This window comes from Alligator mississippiensis, chromosome 9 (assembly GCF_030867095.1).
Source record: "Alligator mississippiensis isolate rAllMis1 chromosome 9, rAllMis1, whole genome shotgun sequence".
NCBI classification, from domain to species: domain Eukaryota; kingdom Metazoa; phylum Chordata; order Crocodylia; family Alligatoridae; genus Alligator; species Alligator mississippiensis.
In genome coordinates this window covers 68,963,657-68,988,798 of record NC_081832.1, presented here as the reverse complement: position 1 = coordinate 68,988,798, position 25,142 = coordinate 68,963,657, and the positions used below count along the sequence as shown (strand labels likewise).

Sequence of the window (25,142 nt, the reverse complement as noted above, 5' to 3'; positions counted from 1 at the left end):
TTTTCAGTGACATTATTGGCCACATCAGCCAAATAAAGCCAACTGCTGATAACATCAATGATCCTTTTCTCGGTGCCGTTACAATATGGACCAATGTATTGGTGCACCTCTTTATGGTATAGCAAATTAAGGCACACTCCAATAAAGTTACATATTTTTTTGCTTCAATCTTAAGCCGAATAATATACCCCTAGGCTCCTAGCATGTTAGTAAAGCTTCTAGTTTCTTTTTACCTGGATAAAAATGTTTGTGGCATTATATGTGATGATGCACCGTACCATCTGAAGCCCCCTTTTCAAGATCTTAGCTGTTACCATGCCCAAATGCATGTGTTTACAAGAGGAGAGTAATTCTATTCAACCCAGGGAAGGAGATATCTTTCCCATTTTTTCATTGGGCAGTCCACAGTGCATCCTGCAGAAGCACAGAACTATACAACCACAGGGCTCTTATTCTCTCGACGTGAAGCCTTATGTAACTCCAGAAATGGATTCTCTTGCGCTACGGCTGTGCGTAATTCTCTATTCTCTCAATAGACAAATTGGAGGATTGGGCCACAAGGAATCTCATGAGGTTCAACAAGGAGAAGTGCACTTAGGATGGAATAATCCCATGCACCTGTACAGGCTGGGGGGTTGACTGGCTGGGCAGCAGCTCTGCAGAAAAGGACTGGGAGTTACAATGGATAATAAGCTGAATATGAGACAGTAGTGTGCCCTTGTTACAAAGAAGGCTAATGGCATACTGGGCTGCATTGGTAGGTGTGTTGCCAGTAGGCCAAGGAAAGTGATTATTTCCCTCTATTCAGCACTGGTGAGACCACATCTGAAGTAGCATGTTCAGTTCTGAACCCCCCGCCCTCTCCACTATAGAAAAGTTGTGGACAAATTGGAGAGTGCAGAGGAGGGCAGCAAAAATGGTGGGGGGCAGGGCAGGGCAGGGGGGACATGAGGAAACTAGGCTTATGTTGTTTGGAGAAGATGAGTCTGAGAGGGGATTTAATAGCATCCTCAGTTACCTGAAGAGGGTGAAGCTAGACTGTTCTTAATGGTGGCAGATGACAGAACACGAAGTAAAGGTCTCAAGTTGCAGCAAGGGAAGTTTATGTTCGATATTAGGAAGAATTTCTCACTAGGAGGGTAGTAAAACACTGGAACAGGTTACCTAGAGCTGTGGTGGAAGCTCCATCCTTGGAGGTTTTCAAGACCCAGCTAGACAAAGCTTTTGCCAGGATGATCTAGTTGGGGCTGGTCCTGCTTTGGCAGGTGGTTGAACTAGATGACCTCCTGAGGTCTCTTCCAACCCTAACTTTCTATGATTCTATGAATAGCAGCCTCAGCAGAAATATAGCTGACTCCATGAGTCAGGCTTCAGTTTGATTCTACAAGACGGTGGGAATACATCCTTTTGGGATTCAGCCCTTCAGAGAGGAGACTTGTTGTGTCTGAGTTCAGTTTGGTTCAGTTTAACTGGTATTGACCTCAATATAAAGCATGGGGCAGAGTAGGTCCTCCCCACTTCCGTATTGTATTAGTACTCTTTTTGGTCACTTACTGATTTGAGGCCCCCTTACATCCACATCCCCTACATCCCACATTTCAAGCCTGAAAGTCAAAAAAAACTTATGCTGCCACATGCCTGTATCACCATAAAAAAGGAAACTTTGGCTTGTAAGTCATTTGTTCATTTCAGGTATAAAACTGACAGTGAAATACTGTAAATAACAGTAAAGCATTATGCTTGGTATGGAAAAATAGTAAGACTTTTTAAAAAAATGTTACCTAAAACATCTACTGTTCCCGTTGATTTCAGCTCAGAACCCGCAGAAGCACACTAGTGAAAGGGTCTGGGATGCCATGGTTTGCTGGTGTGTTTGGAAACTATTAGCTGAATGTGCTATTGACTGCCGCTGAGAGGTGGGGTTCAGAATTTAGGAGATTCAGCATTGCAAAAATCTTCAGTTAGACATCATTTGATTCTGACTCAATGGTGGGGATTTTCTTCAGAAGAAATATTAAAGCATAAGAGTACCCTTCCATAAAGTTGCAAGATGCAAGTGCATAATAGAATGTTAGGATAAATGATAGTCATGAGCAATGGGGATGAGTTTGAAAAAGCCACCTGGAGATCTGGCTAGAGAAAATAGTAAAAGATCTTGAGGTCACTAGCACATTGTATGTTAGAGTTGTGCAAAGCTTCAGTTGCTAATTCAATTCGAAGGAGATTCAGCCCTGTTCAGCAGCAGAATCTCTGAATCCAAATTGAATTGGGAGACAAATTAAAAGGTATGAATTGATTCAAAGCCTCTGAATTGATTCAGAAAACATTCAGAGGAGATTCAGAGAATTGGGCAGTTCCCGCTTACCTCCACAGGGAGCTGGACCTAGGTTCCGTGCCAGTAAGTAAAGGGTGGGTGGGGTGGAGCTGGAGGAGGGGGAAGGGAACCATGGGGAGACCCCCACCAGGCCCTATCCCCTGCCTGCTCCCCCAGCCCCCCTTAGCAACCCTGGCCCCTTCCCTCTCTACCAGCCCCATCAATGGCTGCCTCGCCTGGCCCCAGTGTCCTGGCACTAAAAGAAAAAAAAGCCCTACACTCACCAGCTGCTGCAGTGGCCATTGAGGCCTCTGGGGGCTCATGGAAGAGCCCATGCAGCACAGGGCAGTGGGGGCAGCAGGGATTGCCCCCTACTTGACAGGATCCATGTGAGTGCGGGGCTTTTTTTTTTTTTAAGAGCTGGGATGCTGGGGCTGGGTGGTGCAGCCATTGATGGGTCTGGGAGAGTGGGCAGGGGTTGGGGCCTTTTCAACTTGGAGATTCAGTGGCAGCTGAGTCTCTGAATCAGATGTGGCCGAACTGATTCAGGACAGTGATTTGAATCACCAAATTGAATCACTGTCCCCCGAATTGGCTGAATCCAAATCGGAAGCGAACACTAGCTGCTTCTCACAAGCCTATTGTATGTCTCAGCTCAGCTAATTAAAGGCACTGGGGAATTTTTGAATTAGGAAAACAAACTCACAACAAGGATGGTTGAATAATTAGCTATCTGAATATGTTTACTATTCTATTATACCTTACCTGAGAGTAATTAGAAACAAATAGCTCTTAAGAAGCCACTTCAGTTCTAAAAGTTAGCATTTTATCTCTTAGCTCTAGATAAGTGTCTTTTTAAGGCTTGCTCTTTGCTGTAAGCTTGATGTATGTTTTCAGGTTCAACATGAAAATGAATCCCCTGGGCAGGATGCTAACAAGTTTGCTCCTCCCCTGAGCTTAGTAGTGAGTAGAATGGTTTGCTGTGAATTTAATCCTAGTACAGTTGACATGACATAAGATCTTATTGCACAGGGAAAGGTTTTAGGGTAAATTTGCTTCGATCTCTGTATCTCTAAATTTGTATAACGGCTAATCTAAATTTGATAATTTTTTAAGGGAGATGGCTGCTTTAAAAAAAAACTTTTTTCTGAAGCTAAAAACAGATTTCACATACTGACACTTGGTAGTTATGATGTTGCACTCTGTTCTTATATTTACGCAACACATTCCTTCAGGATATTAAAATTGAACTTGCATTGAAATAAAAGTTTGATTCTGTATAAGCTATTATAGTTATTAAATCACAAAATGTAAAATCATAAAAAATACAACAGGAAAAACCTGATGTACTAAGGTATATTTGGAGGGACTGGAGAAAGAGTTACATTTAAGAAAGATAGATCTTCCCATATCATGTCAGTGGGAAAGCAATGCACGGGGCTAAGAAGTCAGAAATTCCCTCAGTTTTAAAAGTAACAGTGGCTCTGAGATTCTTTGTAGTCTTTGGGAAGTCATAATGGCTTCAGTCTTCTAGAGATGAATCAAATTAGGCCTTATTCATAGATTTCATAGATATTAGGGGCTGGAAGGGACCTTAAGAGATCATTGGATCCAGCACCCCCACCATAGGCAGGAAGTCAGCTGGGATGAAGTGACCCCAGCAAGAAATATATCCACCTGTTTTTTAAAGGAGTCCAGAATAGGTGCTTGCACCACCTCTTGGGGGAGTTTGTTCCAGAACCTGGACACATGCACCGTAAAGAAGTTTTTTCTTACATCCAGTCTAAATCGGCCTTTCTGGAGTTTATGGCTGTTAGACCTTGTTATCCCTTGTGGAGCTCTGGTGAACAGCTGTTCTCCCAGGTCCCGATGTACCCCTCTTACGCAATTGTAGGCTGATACCACGTCCCCCCGAGCCTTCTCTTCTCCAGACTAAAGAGTCCCCAGTCCCTCAGCCTCTCCTTGTATGGCCTTCCCTCCAGGCCTTGGATCATATGAGTGGCTCTCCTCTGGACTCTCTCAAGCTTCTCCACATCCTTCCTGAAATTGGGGGCCCAATACTGGACACAGTACTCCAGCTGCGGTCTCACCAGGGCCAAGTAATGCGGGAGGATGACTTCCCTGGTTTTGTTTGAGATGCATTGGTGGCTGCACACCAGAGTTTGGTTAGATTTGTCAGCCACAGCACCACATTGGTGACACATATTCATTGTGTGGTCAGTCAAGACCCCCAAGTCCCTTTCGGTCGTGGTGCTAATGAGCATAGCACTGCTGAGCCTGTAAGTATGCTGCGGGTTCTTCCTACCAACGTGCAGCACCTTACACTTCTCTGCATTGAAAGCCATCAGGTTTTGGTCGGCCCACCATGAGAGCATGTTAAAGTTGGCCTGTATCGCCAGCCTGTCCTGCGGTGTGACCACCTCCCCCATAATTTGATATCATCTGTGAACTTGGCCAATTCACATCTGACTCCCAAATCCAGATCATTGATGAAGATTTTAAAGAGTACTGGCCCAAGTACCAAGCCCTGAGGGACTCCAGTGGTCACTTTGCACCACGTTGATTTGCTCCCTTCAACTAGTACTCTTTGGGTCCGACCCTGTAGCCAGTTCCCTAGCCACCTGACCGTATGATGATCAAGGCCACAGTTCCCCAACTTAACCGTAAGAACATCATGGGGAACTAGGTCAAAGGCCTTCTTGAAGTCTGGATATATGATGTCCATGTCATCTCCCTTGTCCAGGGCACATGTTACCTGGTCATAGAAGGAGATGAGGTTGGTCAGGCATGACCTGCCAGTCACAAAGCCATGTTGGCTGGCATTCAGAAGCTTGCCTTCCATCAGTCTGGTGTTGATGGACCCCTTGATAATTTTCTCAAGGATTTTTCCAGGGATGGACGTAAGATTGGTCTATAGTTCCCCGGGCCATCCCTCCTCCATTTCTTGTAGATAGGGACCATGCTGACTCTTTTCCAGTCATCTGGGACCTTGCCTGAGCACCACAATTTTTCAAATATCTCTGCCAAGGGGGATGCAGTGATGTCTGCCATCTCCTTCAAGACTCTCGGGTGCATTCCATCTGGACCTGTGGACTTGTGAATGTCCAGTTCCTCAAGGTGTTCCCTCACCTCATCCACATTGATTTAAGGTCCATTACCTGCTCCTGGATTGGTCTGTGCTGTTTCTCCTGGGAGGGTGAAAAACTGATGCAAAAAGAGTAATTTAAGAGATTGGCCCTTTCTTGAGCATCAGAAGTCAGTTGACCCATTGGATCTCTCAGGGATCCAATGCTATCCTTGTTCTTTTTCTGACTTCCCACATATCTAAAGAAGGACTCTTTGTTGTCCTTATCTACTAGGGGTGTGGAAAACAGGCCATATTCAATTCAGATTCAGCCTGAATCGGGGACAGTGATTTGATTAATTGGTTTGGATCACTGTCCAGATTCGATTTGACCAAATCTGAATTTGAAGATTTGATGCTGATTTGGAGAATCAGTGATTCAGCCATAGACACAGCTTTAAATGTTTTTTCTACGTACCTTGAGGTGCCAGGCATGGCTTGTGAATGCTGAGATGGTGGGGCAGATGAAGCATCCCACAGGAGTGCAGGGGAGCCCCCACCCCCAGCGATTGGCCACGGAGGGATGTTGGGAGGCCTCCAGACCCAGGAGGCACCAGTCACCAAGCTGGGGGGTGGGTGGGGGTCTCCCATGCACTCCCTGGCAGACCCAGAAGTGGAGTGAAAGTGCTTCTGGTCCACTTCCAGGTTCATCCGCCCCACCAGCTCAGCATTCATGAGCCACCTGGTACCTTGAGGTATGTAGAAAAAACATTTAAAGCTGAATCTATGCCTGAATCATCAAATCTCTCTGAATTTCTCTGAATCCATTCAGAAGGTTCCGATTTGATTTGAAGAGATTAAAGGGTCTCCTGATTCAATTTGGATTCAGAGATTTGGCCACTAAATTGGGCTGAATCTCTGCTGAATTGAATCAGTGACTGAAGCTTTGCACAGCCCTATTATCTACATTTGAAAGTTTTAGTGATTTAATTAGACTGTCATCGCTAAAGTAGCAAACATACACAATGGAAGCACTTATGCTCTTATAAAAAGACTTGTACCAGTAGAGCTTATTCCAGTTGGTGAAGTCAAATAAGCTATACTAGTACAGACTGGGACTCAGGTAATTTTCTTCCAGGAGCTATTAAATAACCAAACCTTGCAGTTCAGTCAGCCTGACATTATTTGCTGAATTTAAGTTGAACCTAACAAATAGTTGTGATGAGTTGAAACATTTCAGGACTTTGGCATGTTTTATAAAACCAACAAGGGGGAGGTGGAGGAGAAGCCTGTAACTGCCCTACCAGTTGCAGAAATGTATCAATATGTTGACATACTGACGGCTTTTGGGGCACTGACGCACATACGCTCCCCACTGTAACTCATGGCACTTCTCAGGAAGCACTATGAGTTACAGTGATCCCCCAGACCCAATAGACATTTGCTGCTGGGTCTGGGGGGTTGAGGGATTGAGCTCCAGTTTGGAGTGGCTGCATGTCTGCAGCTGGTCACCCTTACTACCCAGCCCCCCTGCAGCTCTGGTGCTGTCTCCGGAATGGGAGGGGAAGAAGGGAGTGGAGGGAGCTCAGTCTGGGGTTTCCCCAGCCTGTTTTGGAGGGTAGGACAGGTGGGTCACCCCCTCCCCCCCCACCGTCCCCACCTTGGGGAGGTTCCAATCCACCCACCCCACCCTCCAGCACAGGCTGGGCAAACCCCGAATAGAATTCCCTCCCCTCCCTTCTTCCACTTCCAATCCGAAGACAGCACCAGGGAGGGGCGTGCAAGTTAATGAAGGCTTTGAAGTGCCTTCATCTGAACCCTGATGTAATGAGGGTTCAGATTGTCGCAAAATCAGGCACTTTTAAAGCACTCTGCAGCCATGCTCTTCTGTAAGGGCATGGCTGTAGAGCACTTCAGGGGTCTAATCACATGATAAACCACCGCTTCTGTCTGTGCCCTTGGTTTCAGGTTGATCTGAAGCATTTTTCACTGATGACTTGGTTTGGCCATCATGCCAAAAAGTCACAGGCCTTATACCAAGGTGTGCCTACCTGCACTAGGACTTCTACACAAATAACAATGGCATTAAAAGCATACCCAAAGCAACCATAGTTATGTCAATGAAACTGTTCATGGGACACCAGGTCTTGAATAAATCTTTGTCCCTGACTTCTTACAGCAGTGCATAGGTATTCTCTCCCAGAGGCTCATCTTCCCCACTCACTTTGACCTGCCCCAGATGGAACAACAGTGATACCTAGAGCAACTGTTTTTGTCCTGTGGTCTGCCTCATGTCCTCTCAGCATTATTCACAGCCCCACAGTCTGCCTCCCTTGGGATCTGATCTCCTTCCCTCCCCACAGACACTCCTGGTTCCAGGTTGCTTTGTCTGCACTCATTCTGACACAGGAAACTGAACAACTGCATTTGTGCAGCATTAAGGCCTGGGTTACCTCTCAGCACAGATAATTAGCCTCTCTGGCATCACTGCTTTAAGGTAGGAACTCGGCTGTTTCCAGGCCACACATGTCATGTGCAAGGCAGCCTGGACCAGAAAGGTTTGGGAAAAGGTGGGAGGGAGGGAGTCTGTGATCCCCTCCAATCTGTAAGCACTGCTGTGGCCCAAGTACAGCCTCTCCGTGGCCCGCCAGTTAAGAATCCCACTTCTAAAGGGCTGGTTGTACGAGTCTGACACTGAAATGAGTTGGTTGCAGCAGAGCCATTCTTTTTGCTTTTGTATTTTAAATTCCCACACCAAGGCTGAGATTCAGGGCATGCCTCTGGGCAATTTATCTACCTAAGCTTTTGAAAAGATTTGCTAGGTACTGAGGGTTGCCTTTAATTTTCTCTCCTGCAGTCTCACCAGATTTGCCTGCTTCATTAGGTAGATTGGTGGTTGATCTGAGCTGGATCTTTTAATTTGTATGAGTTTTAAATCACAAAGCCCTCCATAGATAGGAACTGTACTGCAACTCAAGAGGTATAAATAAAAGAAATGTGGTGCAGTGGGAGACACTGTGATCTCATTCTCCTTGGCCGGCACATGAGTTGTTGCTGCTCATTTCCTTTGTTTTATTTAAAAGAAAAATAGTCCGTAGAGCACCACAATCTTGCCTGCATAGTGGAGAGGCAAAGTAGGTAACATGCTGTTAAAAAAACCCATTTTTTTAAATGCTGATTCATATTGAGGGCTGAATTGTCACAGATAGGCAAAGTGCTGAACCAGGAGGTGATGTGCAGAGACACTGGCACAAGAGGGAAGGTGACCTCTTAGAACCTGCCTGCATTGAAGAATACAGCCCCTTTAAGTTGTACAGCATACAACCCAGAAAGCTTCACCTCCGTCTATCCCTGCTATCTCCCTGCACTGCCTGATCATTTCCTCCTGCCCTCCCAGGAACGTACAGTCCCAGGATCATTCCTGGCACATTTGGGTCCTACCCATATAAGCTGAGCAACAGGGAAGTTTCTTCATTCTGTCTCATTCCCACCTACAAGAGCAGTATCTAGCAGAATAGAGGATGGATGGAGGATAGAGATTAGCTTTGCCATTGTGTATATCCCTGCACAGTGACAAACAATCTTTGGGAAGAAAAGAGGAAGGAGGGCTGCTTGATTGTTCTCCTTTTAGGGATAGATTCCAACTCCAACCACAGTTCCTGGAAAGACCCTATTGAGCAATTTCCTTGTGGGCCCATTACTGTGAAATATCAGAGAAACTTTGGAGTTGTGGGTATACCAGGCTATTAACAACTGTGGTAATTGGAATGTTATTTCCATTTAAAACTTTAATGTATTTTAAAGTCGGTTTCATAAATCTACCAAATACATTGCAGCTAACGTGTTTTTTTCCTGACGTTAAATCAAAGGAGGTAGTAAAAACTTGTCAGTCTTATGAAAAGTTAATCAATTTTCAATACAAAAGTAGACAAAGGGAAATTTCCATCTTTAGAAGATTGATCTTGGAAGTTATGGTTGATCTCACTTTTATTGAACATTTTTACTTGCTAGGTGAAGGGTCATTTTTTTAGCATTATTACTTTAAATTGCTTTTAATACAATGGGCCAAGACTAGAATTGTAAATAAAAGAAAAAGCCTCTGGCCAAGAGCAAAAAGATTTTCTTGCTCTGGAGATTCTGTGTTTCAGCAGTTTTCTTTATACTCTTGTAAATTCAAAGATCCTATCGTTTTCATTATGCTTAATTTTGACTTTGATTCTTTGCTAACTTAGCTATTTGACTTCTGGAAGCCTTCTCCATTTTTAGAATAGAAAATGTCAAACGCCCATATATATTCTAAAGAAACATCTGTAAGAGAGAAAACATATGTTGAGAAAGAAGTATATATTCAATATGACTCTGCCCGCTGCCCACACTAGACATAAAGATGAATAATACAATTTTGCCTTACCTACTAGGGCTACATGATCTGTTTTGTGGCTATATTTGGAATCTCTTTTTCTTTCCTTTTCATTTTTCCAAGTTGAATATTTATGTTTTGATACACTTTCAAGGAGATATTATTTGTTTAGAGAAAACATGTCCAGCTCTGCTCTTGTTACACAGTGTGCTCTTGGGGAGATGCTTAGAGTCATCTGATATTTCGCTGGGTTTTGTTAAAGAGAGTTTGTGCAGTTGTTCTGCTTTATTTTATTGTTTTTTGAGATTAGTAATGTACACAGATTAGCAATAACATTGCTGTAATGACTAAGAATAGACATAACAGTATCTCACATGCAAAGACTGCTGCCTCAATACAGGATTCCAGCTTAACCCTCACCCGTTCTCATGAAACCGTAACTGTTGTTGTTCTCATGGGGTAACTTGTTACCCTGCAATTCAACATGACTGTTGGACTCATGGTGTAACTTGTTACCCCACCCGCATGAACAAAATGGAACCAGTGACAACAGTATAAAGGTACCAAAAACTATTTATTAAACACACAGATTATTTGACAAAGTATATATTAGGGGTGTGCAAAGCAGGCCTGTTGGATTCAGATTCAGCCTAAATCAGGAACAGTGATTCAATTAGTTGATTCAGATCACTGTCCCCAATTCGATTTGGCCGAATCCGAATCTGAAGATTGGATGTTGATTCGGAGAATCAGTGATTCGGACATAGACGCAACTTTAAATGTTTTTCTACATACCTCGAGGTACTAGCGCGGCTTGTGGACACTGTGATGCTGGGGCATGTGGAGCATCCCGCAGGAGTGTAGGACCATAAGTACTTCTAGTCCACTTATGGGTCTGCCAGGGAACATGCTTGGGGGGGCCTACATCCTCCCCCCAGCTCAGCGATTGGCCATGGGGAGACCCTGGGTGCCCCCTTCAGACCCAGAAGGCACCAGTCACTGAGCAAGGGAGGGGTGTGGGGGAGCCCCCTGCGCACTCCCTGGCAGACCCGGGAGTGGACTGGAAGTGCTTCGGGTCCACTTCCAGGTCTGCTGCTGAGTGCACTGGGGACCCCCTCCCCGCTCCTGTGGGACACTCCATCTGCCCCACCATCGCAGCATTCACGAGCCCCTGCTACCTAGAGGTATATGGAAAAAACAGTTACAGCTAGATCTATGTCTGAATCACCAAATCTTTCCAAATCTCTCTGAGTCAATTTGGAGGGTTCTGATTTGATTCAGAGAGATTAAAGGATCCTCTGATTCAATTCGGAAATTTGGGCACTGAATTGGGTTGAATCTCTGCCAAATCAAATCAGAGACCAAAGCTTCATACAGCCCTCATATATATGATGATTTGAACCAAACATATTATTTAACCAGAACTATGAACAAAATTTAAACTTTTTTTAGAGTTTCAAAACATGAATGAACAATTTGTTAATTCTGCTGTTCACACTGTTTTAAAACTAACAATTACTTCCCAAAATATTTCCTAACTGTTTTAACTAAATATTGCATTCTTCACAAAGTAGCAGTGATATACTGTGGTGCACACAAAAAATTGCTTACAATCTTCACATCATTTCTGGATTTTGCAGTCATCTGTCCTTAGACCAAAAGCACAATGTTCACTCATGCTTGCAGAAGGTTCTCCTGGGGTGCATTGTGGCAATTTGTAATTTAGGGCAGTCATACCAAACTTGACGAACTTAGACAGATTACGTGTATACATCTTTCCTTGTTTTATTTGTCCATTGATCAACTGTTCTCCAGGCTCCTGGAAAAAAAAAGTGCCATCTTCTTAAATGTGATCTTTGCTTCCAGTTTGCATTGTGGCCTAGCCAAATGATGGGGCTAGCAATGGCAGCCACATCCAGCATATTGAAAAATTGTCATTGGTCACCTGTTGATGTTCCATCTGCAGGTGGTCATATGGACTGTGCTCAAGGTTATCCACCCCGCCCTTGTTTTTATTGTAGTCATGGATGACGCCTGGCTTTTTTTTTGTTGCTCTCCATCCACTGACAGATCATGTTGCATGCTTGATAGCAACAGCACAACTTTGGGCTTCTTTGGAACATAGGAAACTAGGATGAGTTCCCCACCAAAAGCAAAAATGAATGAAAAAGTTTCCTTTCTTCAATTTGCTTGAATTTTGTTTGGGATATTGGCCTTATTTTTCCAAATTGTACCTAAATAGATCAAGTCCTGCTGTAGTAGTCTTTCTGCCAGGTCAGTACTTGTGAATAAATTATCACCCACAATATCGTTTCCTGTCTTGTACCAGGGATGAACCAGTTTCTCAGTGACCTGGGTACCAAAATTACCTTGGCATGGAGCTTCTGGTTGCTTGCCCAGGTAGATGTCTCCAGACAGGGGGAATGATGTTGCTGCATCACAGCACCACCAAATTTTCAAGCCATATTTGACAGGCTTTCTGGGCATATACTGTCTGAAGGGACAGCGACCCCTGAACGCAATGAGCTGCTCATCAACTGTGAGGTATATTCCTGAAGTATTGGAAGATTCATCTCTTCTCCCCTGGATTGTACTCTTCCTCTTGGCTCCACATATCTCCCTTTCCTGGCTGTCCAGTAAGTTAGATTCAAAAGAAGATGGGTAGAACAGTTTGGTTAATGCCTGACATTTACAGGCATACCCTAAGCAATCCTATGATACATGTGTACCTAATGAGCATGCTCAGTAAGCACACACAGACTTGGATCACAAATTGTGTAAGTGCCAAAAATTGTAGTTACACAGCTTCATATGTATAATTTAGTTGTATAAAGGGAAATAGGATTTAGCCCAAAAAACATTAACTTCATATTCCATGGACTCCTTGGAACATATTAACTTCCTACAATCTCTAGGGTCAAAACCTCTACTGCTAAGAAAGAAATATCTATGGCCACAGAGATCCATATTCTGTCCCCTGGCTAAGAAGTTCACCCCCAACCATATATTCACACCCATATATTCCCTCTTAAGTTACACAGGATAGCTCTAGTAAAGGCAACCCCTAGGGCTGTGCGAAGCTTTGGGTGGTGATTTGATTTCGGAGAGATTCGGCCTGATTCGGTGGCCAAATCTCTGAATCCAAATTAATTGTTGTGATGGTAATTTTTTCTTTAAAAAATTACAAATGGTTACAACTTTTTATAAACGTATATTTCTCTTCCCACAGCTAGTGAAAACAGATGATCTAGAAGATGATTTCTTGGGATGTACGCTAGAAGATCTTCTCCGATTTGATGATTACAATAATGATGGTTACTTAACCCTGCAAGAACTTTATACTGCATTCCGTAAGTCATGACACTCTTTGGTTTTCTTTGCAATGATAAAATGTGGGGTATAGCGCGGGTGTTAAAACTTATGGATGCATTTCAGGACAGTAGTCTCTCTAGACATTTGTTTAAGAAATCGGGGGCGGGGAAGGGGGGAGCATTAACTTGACATGATAGGGTTTTGTTTCTATCTTTGGTGCTGATTTGCTCTAAAGGAAATCATTGTGAACGTTAGGGATATGTCAAGGGGTTGAAAGGATTGGAATTGTGTTCTTGTGACTCTCATTGTACTTTTACTAACATCATTGGAAAGATACTGTTTGATTAATGGCTAGGCACATAGTTCATGAGTACCTTGGATGAACATATAATCTTGGCGCTATAAGTTAATTTAGCAGTGAAAAAAAAGTTTTTTCCTGAATTTCCTGCCTTGGAATCATGACTTACGCATTTTATTTCTGTTTTGGGGAATGAATTGCTCTGCAATATTAAGAGAAATCTCTGTGTTTGTTTAACCATTTGCAACATGAGTATAGGTGATGAATCAACAAGGTGCTTAAGCAGGGTGTAACTTTGAGCTCTTAAATGCTCCCTTCTGACTTCATTAGTATTATCTACGCACTCAAGTTACGTGTGATCTAAAGTACTTTGCTGAATCGAAGACATGCATTCTTCCCATGGATGTTATAATAGTTCATTATTGCTTGTAAAGCATTTTGAGATACTCATAAAAAAACCTTTATGCAAGCATAAAAAGCATTATTTTAGTAGAAATCCAGAATGGTGATCTTCAAAGAGCCTGTGACATGGTACATCATGGAGATAAATTGCTCAAAGAATGCTTGCAAGTATTTGTGGACCTTATCAACCCAAGGAAATGACTGATATCAGCACTGGTGCCCATTTCCAACACAGTTTTTAACCTGTGCATTAAACATTTTGAAGATAAAAAGAACTATTTCAGCGAGTGCTTCTGCCTCTTGATACCTCTTCATAAAGTGCAGATAGGCAAAGTAGGCTCAATAGTGCCATCTTTACACTTGTTAAACGTAGTACCTTATCCCATGAGTAATCCCAAACTGATTTTCTATGCTTAATCCCATGAGTAATCCTAAACTGAGTTTCTATGCTTAATATTAGTGAGGGTTGCAAAACTGGACTCTGAATAACTAGATATAACCTGAAATAGCACGTTAATTTTCAGTGTTTTTGTCTCACTACCCTTACTCACTAAATAGAGTAACTTCCACTTCCTTAGATCATCTTTTTTGTAAAGAGGAGGGTGGCTTCTGTTTTCTTCAATTCTAGTTTTTAATTTAAAAAGCTTTAGGATAATAATTTTTAAAGCATTTTAAAATTAGTCCCAGCTGTCACCTTGCACCTGTTTGAACTACATATGCATTTAATTCATCACGGTACATCCAAAATAATAGATATGCAATAAAACATAAAACCTAATACATTAAGGAGGCCATAAAGTGAATTAACCCAGCTATAAAGGCTTGACATGCAGTTACTTGGGATCACATTTGGATCAGTGGGTTTTCAAAGTCACAGGAAGTCTAAGCAAATTCCAATAGTCCTTTGAATGGGTTGGTGGTTCAGTGAATTTTAAATAGGTAATGAAAATAAGGTAGGTACAAAATAGTACCCAAAGAATAGTCAGAAATCAGTAAGCATTCCAAAGTATTTTAAAGAAATTGTATAGAAAATTATCAAGAAATAATACTAAGGATATTTCAAAAGAACTTTAATTGCAAAAAAGAAAGTTCTCTATCTTAAGAGCAAAATTGGCCCCTTTATGACCTTATTCTCCATTTTGAATCTTTGCAAAGTATATGCCTTTATTAGGAGAGGGCAATGGTTCCCCAGCATTTTCAAGCACAAGATGGCATCACTGAAGGACCTAGCAAGTCCGCAGCTTTTGTCAGCAAAGTAGAGCATATCTTTTTTTTTTTTTCTGGTTAAAAATGTACTCAATTAACATGATCGTGTGGAAAACAATTCTAAAACATTTGTTCTCCAAATGATTGTCTTGGGTGCGTAATTTGGTTTTGGAATCTTTAAGTGCCTCTGAACTTTGTGTTAATCACTTCATTATGAGCCAGAACTTCAGTCATTAGAAATAAACTGCTGCTTTTAAAGGTACAAAATCCCACATATTTTTCATAGATGTGACCCAAGGTAGTCACCGCTCACTTGTTCAAATCCACACAAGTTAAGTCAGTCACTTTTGAATCAGGGCAATAGGTTTGCAAACACAGTTGTTCAGCAAGCTGTGGAATCTAATTATAAGAATTCAATGACATCATAAAGTCTGAATCTAATTTACCCTTCTCCAAAATTGCTGTTACATTTATTTCAGTGCGCCATGTGCCTGTTTAGTACAGTGCAAGGGAGGTTTGAAGATGACCTTGATGATTTGAAGAGTTGTGCTGTCCAATTTGTCTTTCTTTTGTGGGTCTGGAGCTTACATTTTGTTTTAAAACTCTCATGGCTTTTCTGTAATTAACCACCACCCTGCACATTGGCTCCAACATATTCTTATATTCTCTTTCTTTCTCTCTCTCTCTTTCTGTCTCTCACACACACACACACACACACACACACACACACACACACACACAGTATTTTTAGTTGATTATTTGCCAAGTAGTAGAAAATGGATGGAAAATGGCTACATCTGGGTAATTGTATAACTTGAGAAAAATAATAGTTCCAGTTACAACATTGCAAGTATGAATTCTAATAATTTCAATGATAATTTAAATCAGAGGTGTCAAAGCTGTAGCCTGCAAGTGCATCCAGCCCACCAAGCCCTATCCTCCAGCCCACAGTGCTGCCTGTGGGTCATGGAGCAGCTTGCCAATACAGCGCACACTAGCTGTGGCCCAGTGTAGGTGCGATGTGTAGTGGGTACACGGGGGTGCATGTGCAGCCCCTGAGAGTGCCAGTGCACCCCCTGTCAAGCTGTGCTCTCTGTTTAGCTGGTGGCCAGGGGGCAGGCAGGAGCACCAGTGCCCCCCGCTGCGAACGCCGGCCAGGGAGCGGGGCCGCCAGCAAAAGTGGCTGTGCCATTTCTGGAAGTGGCCACTGGGGGACCCCCCTCCAGTCAGCGGGATCACATGCCCCCCTCCCGACTCAAGAGGCACCAGACACCCATGGCCCAGTGTGCTTAATGTGGTGCAGCTGGCATGGGCTACACATGGCTTAAGAGCTGAGGCGAAGGTGAGGACCTGGTCTGGGGCATATCATAGAATCATTGAAAATTAGGTTTGAAAGGGACCTCCAAAAGACATCTAATCCAGCCCTCTGATCAAAGCAGGACCATCCACAACTAGATCATCCCAGCCAAAGTTTGTCTGGCTGGGTCTTAAAAACCTTCAAGGATGAAGATTCCACCACCTGTCTGGGTAATCTGTTCCAGGGCTTTACTACCCTCCTAGTAAGAAAATTCTTCTTAGTATCTGACCTGAATTTCCCTTGCTGCTTTGGATTTGGATTCAGCTAATTTGGAGAACAGTGATTCGATTCAGTGATTCAAATCACTGTCTTGAATCGGTTCAGATGAATCTGATTTGAAGATTCAGCCGCTGCAAAATTGGCCAAATCTCCAAATCAAACAGGCCCCATCCCCTGCCTGCTCTCCCAGCGTGGCAATGGCTGCCCAGCCCGCCCCAGCTGCCGGCACTTGGGGAAAAAAAGCCCCGACTCACCAGGTGCTGCTGGGTGGGGGGGGGCAATCCCCACTGCCCCCCATTGCACCAAGCTGTGTGGAGGACTCTGCATGAGCCCCTGACCCTTGCCTGCTGTCCCAGCATCCCCCCCATGGCTGCCCCGCCTGCCCCAGCTCCAGTCCTTTAAGGTGAAAAAAACCAAGAAAACCCCCCAAACTCACTGGTTCCTGCCCGGCAGGGGGAGATCCCCACTACCCCCCGCTTACCCCGTGCTGTGTGGAGCGTTCTGCACAAGCCCCCCAAAGCCCTAATGCCACTGCAGGAGCCAGCGAGCCCCGGGGTTTTTCTCTGTTTTTTTTTTTTCTTAAAGGGCCAGAGCTGGGGCAGGCAGGGCAGCCATGGGGTTGCTGGAAGAGCAAGGGAGGGTCAGGGGGGTCATGACAGAGCCCCTCATGCAGTGTGGAGTAGAGGGAGGCAGTGGAGATCATCCCCCCACCCAGCAGGACATGGTGAGTTGGGGTTTTTTTTTAAAGCACCGGGAACTGGGGTGGGTGGTGCACCTGTGGGGGGGTAGGGCTGGGGGAGGAGGCAGGGGTTGGGGGGGCTGGGGGAGCAGTCAGGGGCTGGGGGCTGGCAGGGGTTCCCCCATGGTCCCCTCTCCCCTCCCCCAGTCCTCCCTCCCCCGCCCCCTACTTACCAGCTCCGAGTCCAGCTCTAGCTCCCTGCTGCAGCCAGCAGGGTATGTCTGAATCATCAAAGCTCTCTGAATCTTTTCTGAAGATTTGGAGAGCTTCAAATCAATTCAGACCTTTTTAATGGTCCCTTGATTCGATTCGGATTTGGAGATTTGGCCACCGAATTGGGCTGAATCTCTTCTGAATTAAATCACCACCTGAAGCTTCACACAGACCTACTGGCAACACTTTGTCTGACGCAGCCCAGTATGCTGTTATCCTTTTTTGCAACAAGGGCACACTGTTGGCTCATATGCTGCCTGCAGTACCTGTGCCAGACTAGCCCTGCATGCTGGATCCAGGGTTGGTCCACATCAGGCCCACAGACCAGCCCTACATGTTACAGCCAATGTGCAGGGCCAGTCTGGTGTGGGTTCCACATGCAGCGCACACCCTCGAGTGGTCCCATGCACTGTGTGTAGTATGTGCCCTGGACTGTCCCCACTACCAGGGGCCAGTGCTGTTGTGTGCTACACATGGTTCAGAAAGTTGGAGATGGCATGTGTGTTGCAAGCTGCATGTAGGCTGGTCTAGAACATGCACTGCATGCAGTGCCTGCACTGGATTGGCCCTGCCTGCTGCATATGGCATGTGGCGCCAATGTTTAGGCCAGGCCCAACCCATGGACCAGCTCTGTCCCCCTCATCTGACCTATGGGGCAGGATAAGTTTGACACCCCTGATTTAAATAAATGTACATGCTAGTGTCAACATTTAGTTTTAGATGATGGGCACAATCATGGAGATCTTACTGCCCCCTTTACCATTTCATTCAGCTTTTCTAAAAGATATTTTGTCCTTTTAATTAATCCTGTGAGTACCACCTGCCTGAATTTGTTTGCATGTGTGTAAATTGCTGTAAATATCTATTGGTCCTGGATAAAAAATGGTGTTTTAATTCATCCTGATCATACATAAATAACATATCAAGCAGTATAAATATTTTTCCTGATGGGTCTTGTAAGAAAAGCAAATTGTGGGTGTCTTCTAGTCTCTGATTAATGAACCATATTAGACATCCATGCTCAAGGGTATAATAAAAAGAATTCTAGTTTTAATTTGATTATCTCAAGATATTCCTGTCCCAAGGATATATGAAGAACACTGGTAAGGTGCTAATTTAGCTGTATTACATGTTTGTATACTTTATATTTTCTGTATAGACATATAAAACTTAATAAGGAACCACAACTGGTAATAGGGATAGTTGTTGTATGAGAGAGAATACAGCTAATTAATCGGCGTGGAAACAATCTAGTAAATTGGCAGTGCATTGCATAGCTGAGTAGGACTTTAAATATGCCCAGATGAGTGATTTTTGGATATATGTTCTGGAACCATATCTGATCGGAGGTCGTTAAAATTAGGCATGTCACTTCTGGCTTTACCTTTGTGTCTTTCCCTAATGAGAGAAAAGTAGGTTGGCAGATGTGAAAGTCTGGTTGGGGGAAAAAAAATCAGTGTCATTGTCTAGGTCTATATTATCATCAGTGTGGACAGGTCAATTAGTAATACAAATATGTCAGAGAGAAAGAAAACATGTATTCAATCAAAATGACTATATCATGTCAACATTGCTTTAGTTAATAAGAGATTATTAATGGTAAGATAGAAATCCTCTTAAATTATAGCTCATTAGGGTTTTCCTAACTGACATTCACTTTCGACAGCTTGGCTTTGTGTTTCATTTGAGTATAAGAGAATATAATACAGTCTCTTAGTGAATGCCTTGACTAGCTGCAATGTGGGCTGAGGAAGCAGTGTTACCTCTCCTGACCACCATCTTGGTTTCCCACCCAGTTGCCTCTTCTATCTCTCAGGAACCTGTCCTATTATCTTGCCTGCCACACCTTAACTTTAGGGTTAGAAGGGGAGTCCGCCCTGGAGTGCAGGGGAGGTTGGGTACAGAAACCTTATTTGGACCAAGGCTGGCCTTGGCCCACTTTGCTCTGGTTGGTTGCCTTCATTCAGGGCCCACAGCACCAGGACCTTAGGCTCCCAGACCCCCAGTCTGCTGCTAGCTGCCCCACCAGTGGATTGGGGCAAGGAGCTGGGACCTGCCTGACCCAAGCAGCTCTTTCCAAGCCCAGGACCTCCTATCAGGGCATGGGGCTGGGACCTTCCCCTAACCAGGACAAGTCCTCGTCACCTGGGAAGCTTGTTCCCCACTCACCTCTGCAAGGGAGCAGGGCACAGGCTTCCCAGCCCCCACCAGCAGGGAGTTCCCAGCACCTGCTCCACAACTGCAGGACTGGCATTGGGAGATCCTTATCTCCCAGTGCCAGCCCCATGACCACGGAGCTGGTGCTGGGAGATAAGGGTCTCCCAGCTCCAGCCCTGCAGTTGTGAGGCTGGCACTGAGATGTCTGTGTTGGTAGGGTCTGGGGAGCCTGTTTCCCACTCAGCTCTGTGAGCGTGGAGCTGGGCGGAGAAAATCTGGAGAGTTTGGAGTTCTCTGCTACTGAGGCAGGGGGACAAAGTCCCCAGTCTGACAGCAGGCAGCTCCCAGGGGCAGGGAGCAATTGCCTGTCCTCTGATGAATGGCTGACCAGGAGCAGATTTGCTCCCAGTCAGGCGTCTACACAAGTGCTACTGTGCCATTACTAATCAAAAGAAAATTTGCTACTTGCATTTGCAGGTAGCAAATTTACTCTTGATTAGCAAGGCTTACTGCATATTAAGCATGTGCACACGGAGATGCACATGCTTACTGCTTAGTAAACTATGCTACTGTGCAGTTAAGTATCTCATGTAGATGTACCCTAAGCCAAATATTGAACAGAGCACAGGGATAGAGGCAGAAATTCCTGACTTTTACTTTTAGCTCTGCCACAAAATCAGTGTATAACCTTGGGCAAGTCACTTAAGTACTGTGGACCTCAGCCTTTAATCTGTAAAGTGGAGGTAACTAATCATTTTTCCTGCTTTCATATCATTCCTTTTGGAATTATTCATATAAGTGGGGACCAAGCTTTTTGGCAGGTGTGTCACAACTTAGCCCCACACTTCCCCGAGCACTACTCCAATTCCCTTCCACTGTCCAATCTGCTGCTTTGTGTTCTGCTCCCTGCCCTATCTGCCATTTTGCTGCCTGTCCACTTCCTATCCTGCCAAGTGCTACACACAAAGTCTGTCCATGCCATTTGTGGTATTAATGCTACAGGTTGGCCATCCCTAATTTAGATAATATTTATAAAGTGGTTTTGGAAAGTGTAAATGATTTACCCCAGGAAACTCAGATCTCTTGTTTTTATATAAATGCCCAGGCAAGAAAATAAAATTTGCAGGAGAGAAAAACAAAATGCTACCGGCACAGGCAGTGACTTTTATAGTTTTCAGCCTTTTCCTGGAGTTCTCTGATAGCTCATTAAGAATTATGAGTTTAAAGCAGACATTTTTAGCATACTTTTTACTGCGTGGCTGGTACTTTAAGGAAGATCTTTCGATTTATCACAAAAGAACTCGCATGCGTTTTTGTTAATGCAAAAGATGAATGCAGAGGTCTAATTTAAGTAAATGGAACCAAAATCAAAACTAGAAGGCTGACTTGGACAAGTGAAAGATAGGACTTGTTGGTGGTTAGAAGGGAGAAACCCAATCAATGGAAGTACTGCCATGGCAATAGATTTGTATAGTTTTAAGGAAATACATGTTGTACGTAGGGTGCCCAGGTGGGTATGCATGCATGCACATACATCTTTATATAAATATATTGTATACATGTTCACGTTAGGAATATGTCTTTCAAACAAACCTAAATTACAACTTCAGATTAAATGTATACTCAGTAATACTTCTGGTCAATATGCTGCATGGTTTTAGGTATTCATTATTCTATCTTTCAGTTAGTTTGGTCAAGACCACTTAATTGCATTAGACAACTGTATTGTGAGATAAGGCATTTTGCTCTAGGTGTTCTTCTCTTAGGCCATATTGTAACAACAATATCTGCAGGATCAAATCATCATAGTCCTAAAATATCGACAAGCTCTGCCCCTTTGGCTGTTATCTCCTCAGTATGTGGTCTTCTTTCATGTTGCTGCAGATATCAGTACAAAGTGGGAAATAATTCATTAGCTTACCAACATTGATTTGTTTCTCCTGTGAGCTATGCTTTATCTAAACTTCAAATGCACCATAGCAAGAGGTAGAGTTCCAGCCTCCCATATCAGACTGAGCCAATGTCAGAAGATGATGCTAGGTACCCAGGGGAAGAAATGACGTTTCCTTCAAATTGACTGAGGCAACTGCCTTTGAGCTACGTTTGCCTCAAACAGTGAAATGAGCACCCATGTTATTAAATGAAAATGCCGTTTATTTGGTGATTATCGGAAGACTGAATTATCAGCAATTTAGCACAACAGTTCTACACCTTATATTAAAAGAAAAAATGAGCCCGCTAGTTTGAACTTAAGAAACGATGGTTGTGCATACACTGATAGTTAGGCTCTAGCTTGTATGTGAGCTGTTAGAAGACCATGACGACCATATATGCTGTAAATTAGGGGTCTGCGAAGCGGGAAGTATTCGATTCAGCCGGATCTGGGGGATGGTGATTCGATTTGCTGATTTGGATCACTGTCCCAATTCTATTCAGTCGAATCTGAAGATTCAATTCAGATTCAGAGAATCAGCGATTCAGCCATAGATACAGCTTTATATGTTTTTTCTACGTACCTCGAGGTACCAGGCGCAGCTCCTGAACACGGAGATGGTGGGGCAGATGGAGTGTCCCATGGGAGCGCGGGGGGTGTCCCCCACATGCTTAGCTGTGGACCCAGAAATGGAACCAGAAGTACTTCTGGTCCACTTCCGGGTCCACTGCCAAGCACGTGGGAGACCCTCCCTGGCCTCTAGCTCATCAATCGGAAGCAGGGGGACCCTGCGTGCCCCCCCCAACCCAGGAGGCACCAGTCACTGAGTTGGGGGGAGGAGGGTCCCACACACGCTCCACGGTGGACCCAGATGTGGACCAGAAGTACTTCTGATCCACTTCCGGGTCCACTGCCTAGCACGCAGGGGACCTCCCTGTGCTCCTGTGGGATGTTCCATCCACCGCAGCATCTCGGCATTCACGAGCCGCTCTGGTACCTCGAGGTACATAGAAAAAACACATAAAGCTGTGTCTATGGCTGAATCACTGAATCTCTCTGAATCAATTCAGAGGCTTCCAATTTGATTCGGAAAGATTAATGGGTCTCCTGATTCGATTAGGATTCGGAGATTCAGCTGCCGAATTGGGCCGGATCTCCTCCGAAGCAAATCAGCGACCAAAGCTTCTCACAGCCCTACTGTAAATCCTTAGGCCCTATCTCTGGCAGTCATTCAATCCAACCTGCAGGCTCTTTTGAACTTCTGTGCCTGACTCAGACTGTGTCCCCCTCCGCACCGCCGTGTGTCCACAGTGTGTTTGCATTGCAGGCTTCAAGCACACATCTGTCTGCAGCAATCCCACCGTTCTCTGTACCTGACTTCTGGGCCTTCTGTACACCGATTCCTTTCTCAGCTGCCGGTAAATGCAAGCCCAAAATGGCTGACAAGTAAACTGCAGACTGATTCGTAGACCAGCTCCACAGAGAAACCTGGCACACATCACAGTGACATTTTAGAGAAAGATTGAGAAAGGTTGAGGATCACCCCAAGGTTGACCCTAAATGTCAGCATAAATATGCTCTCTGTGGTAAAATCTTTCATGCAAAAATGTATGTTTCACTCCCAAGCTGCATTGGTTAGACAAGGTACTAATTGGATTTCCTTTTCATATATAATAGTATCTCCACTGTGATAACACAGTCCATCAATTATCTGACTGTATTCCAGTCACAACAGTCACATTTTGCAAGGCCTGACAAGCCTATAACACCAATTACTGCCTCGGGCTTGGTCCTACACTACTTATTGAAGCAGTGCTTACACTGGGACAAGTTTTGAATCCCACTGTTGTGTTGTGGATTCAGGCAGGCATCAGTACCTCACCACTAATAAAAGAATAGGGAAGGAAAATCCCTATTACCTTTGGTTCTCCACGTCCCCCAGGTTTTTAGATGGAAAAGTGTGTTGGACTTCTCTCTTCCTTGTGACCTTCCAGAGCTGTGCCCTCATTTCCTCCAGAGTTTTTGGTCCCTTCCATTCATGTATAATATGTCATCCTGTACCCCCTCACCCCAGAGCTCTGCTTTCCTCTAAATCTTTGCACTCACACCTTCTCTGTCCTCACCTTGTGATACATCTCATTCCAACTAGTTAGCAAGCCTCACTTAACCTAACCATGCAGTGGACTGGCTGGAGATGTACCTCTCATGCCAGTTCATATACAATAATAAATCCAAATGATTTCAAACTTTGTATGGAATCATAATAAAGCCAGGGCAGAAGGGACCTTAAGAGGTAATCTCGTCCACCTCCTGCTCATAACAAGATAATCCCAGTCTGAACAATCCCTGGCCAAATGTGTGTTTTACCTATACTTAGAAACTTCCAGTGAGGGAGATTCTGCAACCTAGTAATCTGTTCCACTGCTTCATACTGTCATAGTTATTAAATTCTTCCTAACGTAACTCCCCTTTGCAATTTATGCCCATTATTACTTGACCTGTTCCTCATAGACACAAAGAACTATTGGTGACAATCTTCTGTATAAAAACATTTCCTGTGGTTGAAGACTGCTATAAAATCCTGCCTCAGCCTTGTCATCTCTAGGCTAAATAATTCCCACAGTCTCAATTTGTGGTTCTACTCCAGCCCCAATACAGTACTTGGTATGTTAACCCTCCCTCTATTTACTAAAAACAAGGAGCTGGAACAAATGGATATGACAAATATTTTTTCTTCAAAAAACAAGCTTTCATCTGGCAATTCATAAAAAAAAAAAAAAAAATCTTGGCAAAGACTGGAGACTTCTTTTACAGTCAGAGCTGGTACAAGCACAGCAAACATTATTAGATTCATTCAATTCTGTAGCATACTTTGCATATGCATAATGCCATCTTGATTTGGATTAACAGAGAATGCGAGGTTATAATTGATATAACAGCATCAGCAGGATTTTTTACGCTTGGTATATTTTATTTTTTTTAAGATTCACAGATCTATGTTTTTTTACTCAGCAATTAAATCAAAAGTAGAATCTGTGATATAAGAGTATATCTGATGTATGTCTCACTGTTTTACCTTACTCAGCCATATCAGTTGTACACTGGTGCTAACGCATTTGTCAACTGCAAAAGAATGGTAATTTTTCAAATACTTTTCACTTCAAAAGATACCAGCTGGAAAATATCAATGTACTTCATACATACTGATTACATAAGAGAAAATGAACTAATTACACATTGGTATTGGAAATCCATTGTGTACAAATTGCAAAGAAAACTCATTAAAATACAATGCTTTTGTGATTTCAAAATGCTCTTTAGGGAACATTGATTTGTTAATCTCTGTTTTAAATGTAAGATTTTCCAGTGTGGAGTGGAGTAAGTATTCCAAAGGTGATGTAATACAAACCATATCAAATGTCTGCATACACATGTGCAGAAATAGACTATCTAAATATTTATAAGCACTGATGGGTGACTCACTGGTGCATAAAACTGGCTGAATACTATCCCTCAAATAATAATTTGATCTATACCGGCTATGTTCACTGAGATAATTTTGCAAACA

General features: G+C 43.7%; 1 protein-coding gene across 1 annotated transcript in view; it reads left to right on the top strand.

Annotated features, from left to right (window-relative positions):
* FSTL4 (follistatin like 4) overlaps positions 1–25,142 on the top strand; it is a 535,417-nt gene that overhangs the window by 304,320 nt on the left and 205,955 nt on the right. The window contains exon 7 of the mRNA XM_059712862.1: positions 12,968–13,088. Within this exon, the coding sequence (XP_059568845.1) occupies positions 12,968–13,088 (121 nt within the window). The remainder of the gene's footprint in view (positions 1–12,967; positions 13,089–25,142) is intronic.